Source organism: Lagopus leucura, unplaced genomic scaffold, assembly GCF_019238085.1.
Source record: "Lagopus leucura isolate 7727_CA_CO unplaced genomic scaffold, USGS_WTPT01 Super-Scaffold_100059, whole genome shotgun sequence".
NCBI lineage: Eukaryota > Metazoa > Chordata > Aves > Galliformes > Phasianidae > Lagopus > Lagopus leucura.
In genome coordinates, this window is record NW_024962305.1 from 555,914 (window position 1) to 569,697 (window position 13,784).

The window sequence follows — 13,784 nt, forward strand, 5'->3', positions numbered from 1 at the left end:
CCATCCATCCATCCATCCATCCATCCATCCATCCATCCATCCATCCACCCGCTTCCCCCAGGCTGAGCCATGCTGGCTTGGCACTAGATACTGACACCATTGAGTGTTTGAGGTTTTTTATTTGGTGCCCTGGGAAGTGCCCACAGGGGCAGCGAATCTCTGCCCACCCAAGGGCTCAGCCCCAGCTGCCACTCAGCACCATCCCTTATGCTGCCCATTCCCTCTCTGCTAGGGACAGGCAGGGGACACAGCCACCACCTGCAGGCCAGTCTTGGGCACTAGAGGTGGGCATGGGGCACAGGATCTCCATTGCTTTTTGGTAGAACCAAGGGGAAACAGAGCCACCAGGACCTCATGGGGCAGGCACAGCAACAGCTGACCCAGCTCTGTCACCAGGATATTTTTTTCCACAGGGGACAAAACCATAGGAGAGGCACAGCTGAAGGCGGCAGGATACAACTTGACCCCTGCCAGCTCTTCTGGACCCTGAGCCACACAGAAAACCAAGCACAGTACCATGACACAGCTCAAACAGCACAGAAAAAGGCTGGGAGGTTTCTCCCCAGAGAACCAGGCTCAAAGGATACAACGCATCCATGTGGTTTGTGAAGGGAAACGGTGGTGGGAGACGCTGGGACCAGCACAGCTGGTGCTACATGAAAGTGGCTGCTGGTGGCATATAGGGGGAAGGAGGAGGTCACACAGAACTCAGACACTGCTTTGCACTGTCCCAGACCACAGCAATGTCAGAAGGGTGGGGGTGGTCCGGTTTGCTCGAGTGTCTTCAGCCCACAAGGCCACAAAGGGGCTACAGCTGTTCATTGTGTTTCTCCAGCACAGGCCATGCAGGAGAACACAGCTCACAGCCTCGGGTTCTACCCAAATCCCCTCGGCCAAATGAGCACCTTGCAGTTCACAGTCTCTCCAAGGCAGAATTGTCCCATGTCACCACGTTCAGTGTATGGAGGGGCCGCTGGCCCACCGAGGTAAGGATGAGAGGTTTGCTGTGGAAGCACATCCCTGCAGTACAGTGAGGTGACGGACAGCAGGGCTGGAGACAGCCAAGGGGCTGTTAAATTACACGCAGACACACACACAAGCTTTTCTGTAAACTGGACTCCAGGAGATCCCACAGTCCTGGGCTGATCCCGCAGCCAGCGCCGGGTGCAGCATCCTACATGTTCCCACGGTATGTGATGTTGGTGAAGGTTGAGGTTGCCTCTTTGTATAATGGGTTGTTGCCCTAGAAAAGAAGCAAACAGCATCACTATTTGGTTGGCATTGGTGTTTGCTGCGTTTGGGGAAACTGAGGCACTGTTGGGTGTTGGATGCAGAGGGCAGAGCCTTGGAGGTATAATGTGCTGCAGTTTAACAGCTCCCCATGAGGCTTTATGGGGAGAACAGGGGAAAGCTGTTGTGAAGGAAAGGCAGCAAGAGCCTCAGGAAGGACCTCCCCATCCCTTCCCTCTGGGAGATGCTGAGCAGACACTGGTGCCATTCCACCCCCTCCCTCATACTATGGGTGCCTCAATCCTTCCAGCATCCCGTGGCAGCAATGTTCCATCGCTCATGAGGTGGAACACTGGTGTGGGCAGTGAGTAAGAGACTCATGCTGGAGGAAAGCACTCGAGATACACTGGGAAAAGCAGCTGGGACATTTTCTGTGTCCTGCGCCCAGTCCCTGGGAACAACAGGGGTCCAGACCGCTGGTGCCACTTCAGGTCCTGCTGTGCCACCATGCCACGCTTCAGAGATGAGCTGTTCCACAAGGAACATGGGCAGGAGGGGATCACAGACTGGGCTCTTATGCTGGGAGATCTGGGATCTGGATTCACTCAGCTCAGAGGATGAAGAACTCATGTCCTTGTGCACCCATCCCTTTGACCCTCACCGTGTCCCACTTAGCCCTGGCCTTCTCCTCCTCGAAGCGGGCGAACTCCCGGCGGTCGTGGATGGTGATGAGGAGTTTCCAGATGAGCAGGGCAGCCAGGCCGATGAGCAGGATGGCACCCGTCACCGAGAGCAGCACCACCAGGATGTCTGGCCCCTTCGGGCACTCTGGTGGGATAGAAGGGCACGGTTTTGTGGTCTACAGGGGCTCCTCTGGTCTCTCGAATGCTTGATTCTCCATCATTTTAGAACCTCTAACTTTGAGCATTCACACTGCTCCCCCCACACGCTGCTGTGCTGGGGAGGGGATGGATTGTTGTTGACCTGGGGTTCCTTTCAGAATCTTTGTGTTTGAAGGCTCTGCAGTCACACAGCCCCTTCCCCAGGCTGAAAGCAGCCTCCAAGGATGCTGGAAGCTTTGCTGCATGCAAGGAGTGCCATATTCCCAACCATGGGTGCAATCCCAGCATTACTCCTGAATGGCCAACTGGAGTTGGCTCAGTCTCAAGAAAATGAGACCCCTAGAGTCAGAACTGGGATGGGAGGGCTGAGATCGTCCTTGGCAGCTCAGCAGGGGGGTGAAACAACCTAGCAGTGTGGGGAAATGTGAGACAGAGGCAGGAAATCACAGCCCAGGTGCACAGAGCAAAGGAACAAAGCAGCACTGTTACTCATGCCAGAGCCTGGCTGGGAGGTACAAAACCCCCAGGTTAGTGCAGACCCCCCACAGTGAGTTGCAATTAGAGCCCCAGCCAGGCCCTACCTGGCTCCTCTATGACATAGAGGACAGATTTGCCACTGGAGTCCTCATAGTACTGGAAGCGCACCACGCAGTCGTTCTCATCCTTGTAGGTGCAGTTCACAGCATCCTTGCCCCTGTCACCTGGGGGGGGGTTGAGCAGCTGTCAGAGCCCTCGTGGTGGGAGCACACATGGAGGGTGCACACAGCCTCAAATACCCGCGCTTCAGGCAAAAACCTTGTGCACTGTGCTCCATCCCAGCTCTTACCCAGCTCCTGCACTGTCTCAATCTCATCACGGCACACGCGGCCACAGGACTGCTGCTCCACCAGCGTGCCCCGCTCATACTTCTTGCACTCCACGCATTCCCTGAAGAAGAGGGGAGAAGTACTATGAGCTGCATCAAACATCCTCAAGAAGGCAGGGCACCCTCTTACTCTTTGCTCTCTGTAACCCCAAACCACAGGAGCGGGGTGGGGACCACGCTGCAGGCACAAGGCCCGATGGAACCATCCCAGCTTTCCAACCCAACTCACTTTTTGATGGTGCAGGCATCTGGGCACGTGGGACACTTCTCGCAGGTGTTCCCATAGGAGCCAGGCTGGGTGCAGTCACACTTGCCACAGATGCAGGTGCCGTGGCCGCTGCACACCAGCCCATTGCTGGACATGCATGTGTCGGTGCGCGTAGTGCAGTTGCAGTAGTCACCAGTCCAGTCTGAGTCACACAGGCAGTCCCCGCAGCTGCACTTCCCGTGCCCTGGGGACAGCCAGGAGGACATCAGGACCCTCAAATGGATCCCTGCTGGGGATCACCCCCATGGGATGCTCCTGCACTTGGTGCATGGTGCAGGAAAGTGGAGCAACATCTTCATTCCACCATCCTTAGGGTGGGACGCTGCTGTTGCCATCACTTTGCTGCTTGCTGTGCTCCCAGTGTTCCTCTTATCCCACCAAAACAAGGAAACAGCCAAATCTCATGCTGAGTTCTCAGCTCCTGTGGTAGTAGCTGGAGATGCTCAATCAGCTCCATCTGAGCTACGCAAGCTTTAGCGATTCAGTCAGGACATCTGGTCAACCCCTGCTGTCATTTCCCAGCCCTCCACCATACATGGGAAGCTGACTGCTGGGAAAATCCCAGCCAGCTTTGCACACTCGCCTGGCTCGGTCAGACAGACAGACAGACCGACGTCCTCAAACCCTGCCAGAGCCCGCAGCTATTTGGATTGTGGTTTGATTTTTGACTCCAGCACCAGACACAGCAAGAGGTAGAGATGCCACAGAGCCGGCACGCGCCGACCCATCCCGAGCACAGCGTGCTCTCAGCTCACTCTGCTCTCAGCTGGGGAGGGCTGGGCACCATCCATTCACATGGCCTCGGGGGCACTGGCATGAGAAATAAATGTGTAACCCTGCTAACGAGGAACTGAGTCACAGGAAAACAGTGCTGTGCTGTGTGACAGTGCATGGAAATGTGGGGGAAGGCTGGGCAGATATGGCGAAATGTGACGTGACTGATGGCAGTGGGGTCAGACAGGGCATTGCCTGCCAAAAATGGGGTTTGTGGGTAGTTCCTCCGGGGAGGGCTTGGCCACCTTTCCCCCATCTCATTTCCTTCCCAGCGCTGGGCACACAGCCAGGGTTGGCCCAAATGGGTGAAGGGCTCGGGCACAGAGCTGGGAAACAACAGAGGGTTAATTAACAGCTTGCCCATCTCGACCAGCATCCTTTTGCCCTCTGTGCCTGATATGGGTAATGCTGTGCAAATATGCCGCACCATGGGTGGCAGCAGGAGGGATGTCACATCCCAAATGCTTCTCCCCACCCTCTCCCTTTTCCACTCTGGTGATTTTTCCTGTGGAGGAACACCTCTGACCCAGAAGGGCTGGTGGGATTCAAGCAGGGGCTGACATTGCAAAGCCTCTTCCCTTGGTGCCCCCAGCCACCCTGGTGGGGATCCAAGGATAAAGTCTGCTTGTATCCTTCTGAGCCCATCCCCTTGCCAAGGCTTTGGGGCACAGGCTGCCAAAGCAGGAGTCAATGCTTCGCACCCAGAGCTGATTCAGGGCTACGAAAGCCAACAACAGGAACAACATATGCGACAAGCCCCCCAAAATTTCTCCATGCCTCCGGGCAGCAAAAACACCTCACCAGCACAACCCACACCCCTGAGCACAGCACTCACCCGAGCACATCTGACCCTTGAAGCGGACGCAGGAGAAGTCGTCGCACTCGCAGTACTTGCCCGTCACCTTGCCAAAGTCACTGCTGTGGCACACGCACTGCCCACAGATGCACTCGCCACGCTGGCTGCAGAGGGGCTGTCCTGGCTGTGGGCTGCAGTTGTCCTGCTGTGAGGGGTTGTACTCCTCCTCTGAGCACTCGCAGTGCGAGCCCAGACGCCCCGGGTTGCAGCGGCACACCCCACACTCCAGGCTGCCATTGCCTTTGCTGCAGAAGGAGCTGTTGGCCTCAGCCTGGCTCTCGCAGGAACAGTTGCAGTCGAAGTTCACCATCACGGTCAGGCTGTCCTTGAAGCCAACGGGTTTGATGGTGAAGGATTTCTGATGCTCCTGTGGACAGCCTCGTACCTTGGCCTCGATGCTGAAGCTCACCTGAGGGCAGAAAGGTGTGTCCAGGTGTTTGTACCCCCACTGGGTATCAACAATTGCAGTGTTGAGGTTCCTGTGGCAGCCTATTCCACGCCCAAGCTCAGCCAGCCCAGAAATAGAACCAAGTCCCTCTTATGGCTTCTCAAAGCTGTCCTGGCACTGAGCAGGACACTTATCTACTACAGTATCTAGGCAAAAATCAGTCCATAAGTGTTCAGAAAGACACAGATTCTGATTCCAGTGGACTCATATAAACATTTTTCCCCCTTGCTCTCACCCAGCTGGACCCTCTCTCCGCTAAGCAGAGATCACAATTTCCCCTGCAAGAACTTGTGCCTCCAGGAGGTGGGAGGGGAGCGGGCAGTGCAGGTGCAGCATCAGGTGAGCTCTCTGTACCACTGTGCAGAGAGAGAAAAGCACTCCCCAGACAGGAGCCTCACCGTGTCCCCAATCTTGAGCCCCATGCAGGACTTGAGCCCAGTGATGACCTCGTTGTTGAGGCAGGTGGCATTGAAGGACAGGGACAGCTCTTCTGGAAGGTCGCGCACCTCCAGCTCCACCTTGGAGCGGATTTTCTGGAAGAGCAGAGAGGAATGATGCAGAAGACAGCTGGACAGAGGCTCACCCACAGCAGCCTCCTCAGCGCAGTGATGTCCCTATGCATGCAAGAAAGGAGCCAAGCGCTCCAAGACTTCCCAGAGTTAGCCCATGCCATTTCCCACTGGGAATGCTTTAGAGGATGGGAAGGGACAGAGGTGATCTCCCATCCCCACAGTCCCCAAGGACATGGGTGGAGGCAAATGCTCACAGTTGGCCCAAGGCTTAGGGAGATGCTAAGAGCATGTGGGCTGCTTGTAGTGGTTATGTGGGGAGGAAGAGAGCTTCTTTGGGATTGTCATGGTGCACAGCTCTCCTTTGAGTAACTCGGGGCAAGGTCTGTGCCCTGTGAGGGTGATTGCACTTTTCAAGATGAAGCCCCTACATGTTGCTGCCCACGGGATTGGGATGTGGTGGCACTGCACACTCACCCCGTAGGCATCCACGATGAGCTGCAGGACATTGCTGGAATCTCTGGACAAGGTTCCCACAGTTGTGCCTGGGATCAGCTCACTGTAGTTCTGGAGAAACAGCATAAGAAAGATGGTCTGCTCATGACAGGTGAACACAGTTGGATCAACCCATTCCCATGCACATGCAAGCTTCTCAGGGTGCTCTGAGAATGGAGGACAACCAGGCTGTGCCCAGTCATCTGTGGTCAGCTGCAAAGTGTCCTCCTCAGGATCCTATGCAGGTTTCTGTTACCTGGTAGAGACCAACAACCGTATCGGTCACAGCAAAGATCAAATTGATGTTCTTCTGTGAGAGCTTCTCAGTCATTAGGCCCAGAGAGGGATAGTCCTGGAGAAAGGAAGAGACCTTACCCTGAGAACGTGCAATCCCAGCCAGTCCATCAAGCTCTCGAAGCACAGATGGACCACCCCTCTTATCATCAACAGGAGATTTGGGCCCCCCATCCTCACACTTGGGTTGGGATTTACCAGCGTGGTGGAGGCTGAGTAGAAGTTATCCTTGTCAATGTGGCACTGGGCATCGTTGGGCTGCACGATGCCAGCCAGCCTGCCATCCAGTGCGATGTGTGTCTTGGCATCCGTGGTGAAGACAAGCAGGTGGGATGCGTCGTTCCTCCAGCCAATTTTCTCCTGCAGCCAAAGGCAGTTTCTAGTGGTGCAGCAGTGAGTGCCCTACATCAGCACCTCGCTGCTGCCCTCGCTGCCACCTCAGGTCACAGCTTGGGAAGGTGAAAGACAAGCTTTGATTTGTTAGAGTGGTTATCATGGTGGCTAGCAATTGAGGGGCATATCTCCATCTGCAGCAAAATCAAGGCGCAGGCAAAGAAGACGTTCTTCTTGGTGGTTACTGCAAGGCTGACATGGGATCAACATGCCAGTCCCCAGAGCACCTGTTCTGCTCCTCTCACCTCCCAGGACCCCATAAAGGCTCTGCTCTTCCCTCTTCTTGGCTGAGGACCTAGAAATCCCCTTGAATGTTGAATGTTCACCCTGTCTAGATCTCAGGCTAGTTGCTTATGTCTCTGTCCTGGTACAGCGGGTGCTCTGTGCCAAGCCCTAGACTGAGCCTCATGACCCTCTCCAGCCCCAGCCAGGCCTCTTTAACCCTTACATCACACACGGTGGCCTGGATGATGGCATCGAAGCCACCCTCAGGTGCATCCCTGTTCCTTGAGACGCTCTGCTTCTTCACCTCCTCGTTGAAGCGCATCACCTCGTCTGTGAGCGACAGGACATGTTTGTATCCAAACATGGGCAAGCACCTTTCTCCAATCCTGTGGGAAAAAAGTTATCAGGGCACAAGTCTCATGGGTGCTTCCAGCTCCCATCTCCACCCTGCAGCCATTTCATATCCTGTGGTCCTCATCTGGATGTGATGGAGGGATCTAACTGACTATCCTGGGAGTCTGAGGGTGAAAGACCTTGTAAAAATCTGTCACGTTATAGTGAAGCTGGACTCAGATCATCTCCTACCCTCTGTCCTGCTGGGAGTTTTAGGAGACATTTTCTTAGATCCTCAACAAAAATGTCGTCTGGTCCCAAAACCAAACACCAAACACCCTGCTGAAATTCATTTCCATGGGTGTGCAAACACAGTTCAGTGCTGCCCCATCCTTACAGACCTCCCTTAGCCTGAGACTTACTCGTAACAAGGGTTCCTGATGGCTTCTGGAGGAGAGATGTACATGTAGGGGGAAATGGGCTTGTCCACAAAGGCCCCAAAGCCAATGCGAAGGTTGCTGGTGAGCTTGCGCATCTCGCTGGCCAGCTTGGTACCCAGGTTCTGGATGTTCCTCAGATCATCCTTCATGGAGTTGGACAGGTCCATCAGGTAGTAGATGTCCACAGGATAGTCTTCTACTTGGCGTACTTGGACACGGAATATTTGGGAGTCATCTGTAATGGGACAGGGCAGAGAAGTAACAGATCGTCCCCCAGGAGCCCAAGGAGATGGCCTAAAACTGTTGGGAGGAGATTATCACAGCTGGGCACACAAAGGAGTAAATAACTCAGGGCAGGATGCTCGTGCATGAGGCATGCTGCACACCCCTTGAGAAGGAAAAGTGCCCCACAGATCCTGTTCTTCACACCTCCCATTACTAAGGTCTGAGAAGATTCTCCTGCTCAGAGCTGAGTCCCCTGATTGTTCTGTGACAAGTGTGGCCAACACACAGTGGATGGAGTGAAACACCCTACACGTAGGCAGACAGACTTATAGGGACATCCAGGGGACCCCGTGGCTGCTTCAAGACCCTCTGAGCTCCTGAGGCCCCCAAGAATCTCCTGGGTTCTCCTCCATTTCTGTTCCTTCCTGCTCCCCTGAGCTCCTCCCAGCTCCTGCTACCAAGGTTTTTGATGAAACATTTCCCATCGAAACAAAAACCTTCTTACACAGAACTTTCTGGGGAACAGGCCAGCTTCAATGACTTCTACACTTTGAAAAATAAAAATAAAAACACGGAAACAGTTAGGGTTGGCCTTTTCTTTCTGCTTTTAGAAGAGACAAAGCTTCTTTCTTGTTCTTCGAAAGTGCTTCTTTGAAATGTAAACTGGGACACAGCTGCTGCCTTCTCAAACCACCTCTCACGTCAAGAAAAAAGCTTTAATCAACTTTAATTATTCTTTTCATCTTTCCTTCTCAATCTGCGCATCTGAGATTTTGATCTTCAGGATGGAAAAGGTGCTTTCAAAATCAAGGAGAGCCTAAACCCCGGCCCCAACCTGTCTGTATCCCCATGCAGGCAGAAGTCCCAACTTTGTCCCCACAGAACATCCATTCTTCCTCACTGAGCTAAAACTATGTGGACTGAGCTTGTGGGATGTGTCCCAGTTACAACCCTCAGCATCTGGTCTTCACTCTCAAGCTGAAGGCTGTTTCTCCCTAGAGCAGCACATTATCTCATGCCAAATGCCTTTAGACCTAAAGACAGCAACAGCCACTCAGCAGCTACACATCCACACTGGGTGGGGAGGACACATCAGAGCTGCTGTCACTCATTTCAGGATCCCCCCTTGGCCAACACTAAGGACATTGCCACTAACAGCTGATCCTGGGGCTTGAATGAGCTCACAGATCCAAAATGTGCTCTTGCTAGGACATCCATGAGTGGATGGATAATAAGGGCAGGGCTGGGTTATGTGTGTTGAAGAGCACAGTCACAGCAAAGGCGTCATTTTTCTCCATTTTCCCCAAACCCTTGGTAGGTGACACCAGAGGGGACATCAAACAGGGGGAGTAAAACATGAACATTTATTTCAAAGCCCCTTTATGTAGGTCTTATGTCAAAGTTCTGCGTCAGCTTTTTGGCACCAAGAAGTCAGTAGCTAAGGTTTAAATAGCTTCATAAAACAAGCCCACAAGATGTTGAAGCCTCATCCCATCCTACCCCCCCTGGGGCCCTGCAGGATCGAGACAAGAGGATGAATGGCGCCCATCAGCCTCCAGACTGCCCAAGTGGGGACACTGCTGGGGGTTTGTCACAGCTCCAGTCTGGCATTGCCATCGATGGTCGTGAGACAACCTCAGCTGGAAGGCCATGGTGATGGTTCATTCATTATTTGACCTCTCTGGGTTTCTCCCACAGCATCATACAGACTCTTACCCGGCCGCAGGTTCAGCTGAATCCTCTGGGGGCTCATTTGGGTGGTGGTGGACCCCCCTGAGCCCTTATCACTGAGGGGTCGCTCCTCCAGGACTGTAACACTGCTCCTGGGGAACTCAATGAAGTCCTTCCCACAGCCATTCTGCAGGAGGTTGGTGAGCAGGTCGCAACGTGGGGATGACTGTGCCATCACCTGTGGGACAGGACACGGTCAGGAGAGATGGACAACTCCTCCGAGCCAAAACCCTGCTGAGATCCAGGAGCTGGAGCCTCGTATTTGGGTTTTGGCAAAGCTAAGAGGGAAATCACTCTAATTGCGTGTGTGCACAAAGAGGGAGAAGCAGAGCAAAAGCACAGGCAACTGAACATCTTTTGGGTTTTTTTTTATTGTTATCTTTTCCAAACGTTGTGAAAAGATGACCCAACTTCTCCCCAGTGCTCAATGCAATCGTCAGAATTTTGCTGTGAGCAAACTCAGTTCTGCTGCAGGAGAACCCAGTGCTCCTATCCGTTCAGCTTATCAGCAGCTCCCCAGCTTCCTGCTGGAGCCCAGCAGGAGGGAAAGAGATCCAAATAAGGAGAGAAGGAGCAAAAAGTCGACCAGGCTGTGGGAGAGGCAGTCAAAGGTCCGTCAGATGCAGGAAACGGAAAGTGTGAAGTCACAGCAGGGCTCCAGCCCCGCCGGGGCCCCCCCCCCTGAATTTCCTAGAAAGCTTCCTGCCCTTATTGCAGGGTATGCAGAGGGGTCTGGGCAGTTCCAGTGATGGGTGACATTTCCCATCAAGACTAATAAGGGAAGAATTCCTCTGCTGCTGCCCTCCCAGTTCCCTCCCACAGCACAGAGCTTTTTCCATTTGGAGTCCTGGGAGGGGAGAGAAGCAGATCTGCTCCCCCCAGCATCACCACAGCTCCTGCCCAGGGTATCAGCTCCCCCAGAGCCAGGTAGGCTGAACCCAGGAACTGATCTGTGTGCTTTATGCAAGCAAGGGGAAAAGTGCAAACAGCATCAGGAGGCCCTCCCTGGCAGCAGTGGCCTTTGTCTGCCTTTTTCTCCTCCCTCAGCCCAAGCAATGGCCAGAAAATACATCAGCAGGCGTGTTCCTCCCTGGTGGCCTCCCACTCCTCTCCATGCAGCATGCTGCAGTGCACAGGACATGTCATCCATCCACATGAACTCCTTGCACCCTTCCAGCTCACCCCATGGGTTCCTACTGCAGACCACAGAGCCCTCAAGGCCATTGGACCTCCGGAGCCCCATGTCCCCATAGCCACCAAGAGCTTTCCCAGTGCTTTGGACTCAGGAAAGAACCCATCAGTAATTACACACGTTCCTGTCCTGAGCAGGGAAAGCACTAGAGAGATGAGGTTGAGAGGCAGAATGGGCAGAAAGGTTTTTAACTATGACTCTGGACTCTTTGGTGATACCCATCCCCTTCCACGATCAGTGGTATAATTCCTATTGAGAGATACCCATGCAGAAGCTCTTTCACTCCAGAACACCCCTCTCCTTTCCCTAAAGGTTGTTGACTTGGCACTCACAGGAACTTCAGTTGGAGTGACTCAGAGGCAGCTCAGACCTACCAGCACAGCCCTGATGGCACCAGCAGGGGCTCCCCATAAAGGAGATGCTGCAGGGCAGGGGGTGCCATCTGCATCACAAACCACCCCCACAGACCCTGGTAGATGCTCCCCAATTCACATCCCTTCTGGGCAGCTGGACCAGTGACTTCCAGAGGTCCCTCTTCTAACTCCTCACCCATTCTGTCATTTTCTGACCAGGGTTTCAGTTCCCCACCTGCACAAGTTCTCTCTGGGACTGGGTACCCAATGAGTTCACCCCAATCTCCACCTCTAAACCCCAAAAGCAAGGACAGGGCCAGGCACAGTGCTGTCAGAGCCAGCCCCATCACCACTGCAGCATGTTGCACATCCCCAGGGCATCTCCGTTTTCATCTCATAGGCAACCACAATCAGGGAGAGATTCTCTGCAGGAGAGCTGGTGGGAGGACCCAAGGCATAGACATCCCTGTGGATTCAGCTAAATCTTCCAGAGTTTCTCCAAGCCAAGCCCTGGCCCAGCACTGCCTCCCCCTGCTCTCTGAGGGGAAGGGAGCAGATGACATTTTGGGTGGGTGAGACCCTGGAAAATTTGCCATGACACTCTCTAAAGTGATTTCAGAGCTCTAAGGCTCAGCTGGCTTTTCCCAAAAGGGAAAGTGAGTGGGTGGGCACATCAATTAGCTGCTAGGGGTGGTCAGGAGAAATGAAGAAAAGTCAGCTGTCCACTCTTCAGTGCTCAGTGATCACAAGAAACAGCAACAAAATCCCCCTCTTGTCCAAAGCCAGGACGGAGCAGGAGTAACTGTTAACCCTGAGTGGGGAAGGAAGGAGCACAAGAAAGGTCGCTCTCCCTTTAAACAGGGAGGGGGATCAGAGACCTCCCCCACCCCAGGGATATTAAACAAACCCTCAGAAAAAAGCCCTTGTTTGCTAAATTAAGACAACGCTCTCCAGATGTTGGAGGCAGAGCTGTGAGCAGCTCGCACAGCCCGGCTGCTGGCAGTGGGATGTTCCTTCACCGCCTGTCACGTCTGTCCACGAGCACAACCCCAAACAGCGCCTGAAATATTGCCTTTTTTGGAAACCTTTGCTGATCTGGGGAAAAAAAAAAAAAGAAAAAAAGGCACAACTAAAAGCTAAAACCATAGCAGCCCCCACTGCAGCATTAACACACCAGCAGCCCAGGCTGGGAAGGAGCAGATGGAGGATTGAGTTCTTATCACGGCACAAATTCAGCCACTCCTTGCAGGAGACAAGCGGGGCTCATCCACACGAGCATCCTGTGCAGCCTGCGATGGGAAGATGCTGGGAGGTGCAATGGGATCTGCTGGGACCTACAGGTGGGCAGCAACTGGGGGATCATCCCACAGCTCAGATAAAATTCCTGGTCTTCTCTCCACTTGTGGATGAGAATTCCACATTTGCAGAAGCAGAAGACAAAGACGAGTCTTTTCTTAGTGCTTTCTTGCAAGGCACAAGGAGTGCATTGTTACGGCAGTGCCTCACTGAGCCCTGCAGCCTTAAGTCCCCTTTATCTGCAGCTCACCAGATGCATCATTGCTGGGAACTTCCCCTCTTACATCCCTGATAGACCAACCCTAAGGGCAGCATTTTTGGAGAGCATAGTGGCACATCTTCCCACATCTCACCCACACCCAGACTGGATTTCAGAGCCACAGCTCTGCTCTCACGTCCCCTTTAACTCCATAACCTAAAACAGGAACCTCATCTTCCCATCCCCCATTTTCCCACAGTTAAAAAGGCACTTAAACCCAAACTCGAGTTCTAATCAGTATTATTTTTCCTTCTCCTAAATCCCCTTTCCAGCCTTTCCATGAATCAGATTCCTTTTAGTCAGAACTTTACAAGGACCCTTCAAGAAGCAAACCAAAAGGGAACCAACTTCACAAGCATATAGTTTGAGACAAAATGAGCTCTCAATGGAAGAAAGCAGCACCTCCCAGAGCTCCCACACAGAAAAGGGGCAGATTTGGAGACCAAAGAAGGAACTCAGACTGAACTCCACTGTGCACACTGTTATCGTCGCTACCAGATGCCACTGAAGTCTGTGTTTAGACACAGTGGGAACAGATGGAAATGGATGTAGCTGCAACACACCATCCCAAAGCCCAGCCCCAGCACTCACCTCTGCAGAGCACCATGCACAGAGCGGGCTGACAGCCAGGCACTGCTTGCAGGAGGTCACCCCTCGGGTAGTACAGATGTTACTCCCTTGGAACACCAAAACAGAGAGCTGTCACTGCCCATCACCATCACCATCACCATCACCATCACCATCACCATCACCATC

The 13,784-nt window shown here is 53.5% G+C and overlaps 1 protein-coding gene across 1 annotated transcript in view; it reads right to left on the minus strand.

The window, feature by feature from the left end:
* Window positions 1-99: 99 nt before the first annotated feature.
* ITGB3 (integrin subunit beta 3) overlaps window positions 100-13,784 on the minus strand; it is a 17,202-nt gene continuing 3,517 nt past the window's right edge. Inside the window, exons 2-15 of the mRNA XM_042886589.1 lie at window positions 13,620-13,705; window positions 9,914-10,106; window positions 7,955-8,207; window positions 7,423-7,585; window positions 6,780-6,941; window positions 6,544-6,639; window positions 6,270-6,359; window positions 5,682-5,816; window positions 4,815-5,244; window positions 3,167-3,389; window positions 2,899-2,999; window positions 2,654-2,773; window positions 1,892-2,058; window positions 100-1,243 (exon numbers count right to left, since the gene is read on the minus strand). Coding sequence (XP_042742523.1) covers window positions 1,175-1,243; window positions 1,892-2,058; window positions 2,654-2,773; window positions 2,899-2,999; window positions 3,167-3,389; window positions 4,815-5,244; window positions 5,682-5,816; window positions 6,270-6,359; window positions 6,544-6,639; window positions 6,780-6,941; window positions 7,423-7,585; window positions 7,955-8,207; window positions 9,914-10,106; window positions 13,620-13,705 — 2,288 coding nt within the window. The 3' untranslated portion in view covers window positions 100-1,174. The remainder of the gene's footprint in view (window positions 1,244-1,891; window positions 2,059-2,653; window positions 2,774-2,898; window positions 3,000-3,166; window positions 3,390-4,814; window positions 5,245-5,681; window positions 5,817-6,269; window positions 6,360-6,543; window positions 6,640-6,779; window positions 6,942-7,422; window positions 7,586-7,954; window positions 8,208-9,913; window positions 10,107-13,619; window positions 13,706-13,784) is intronic.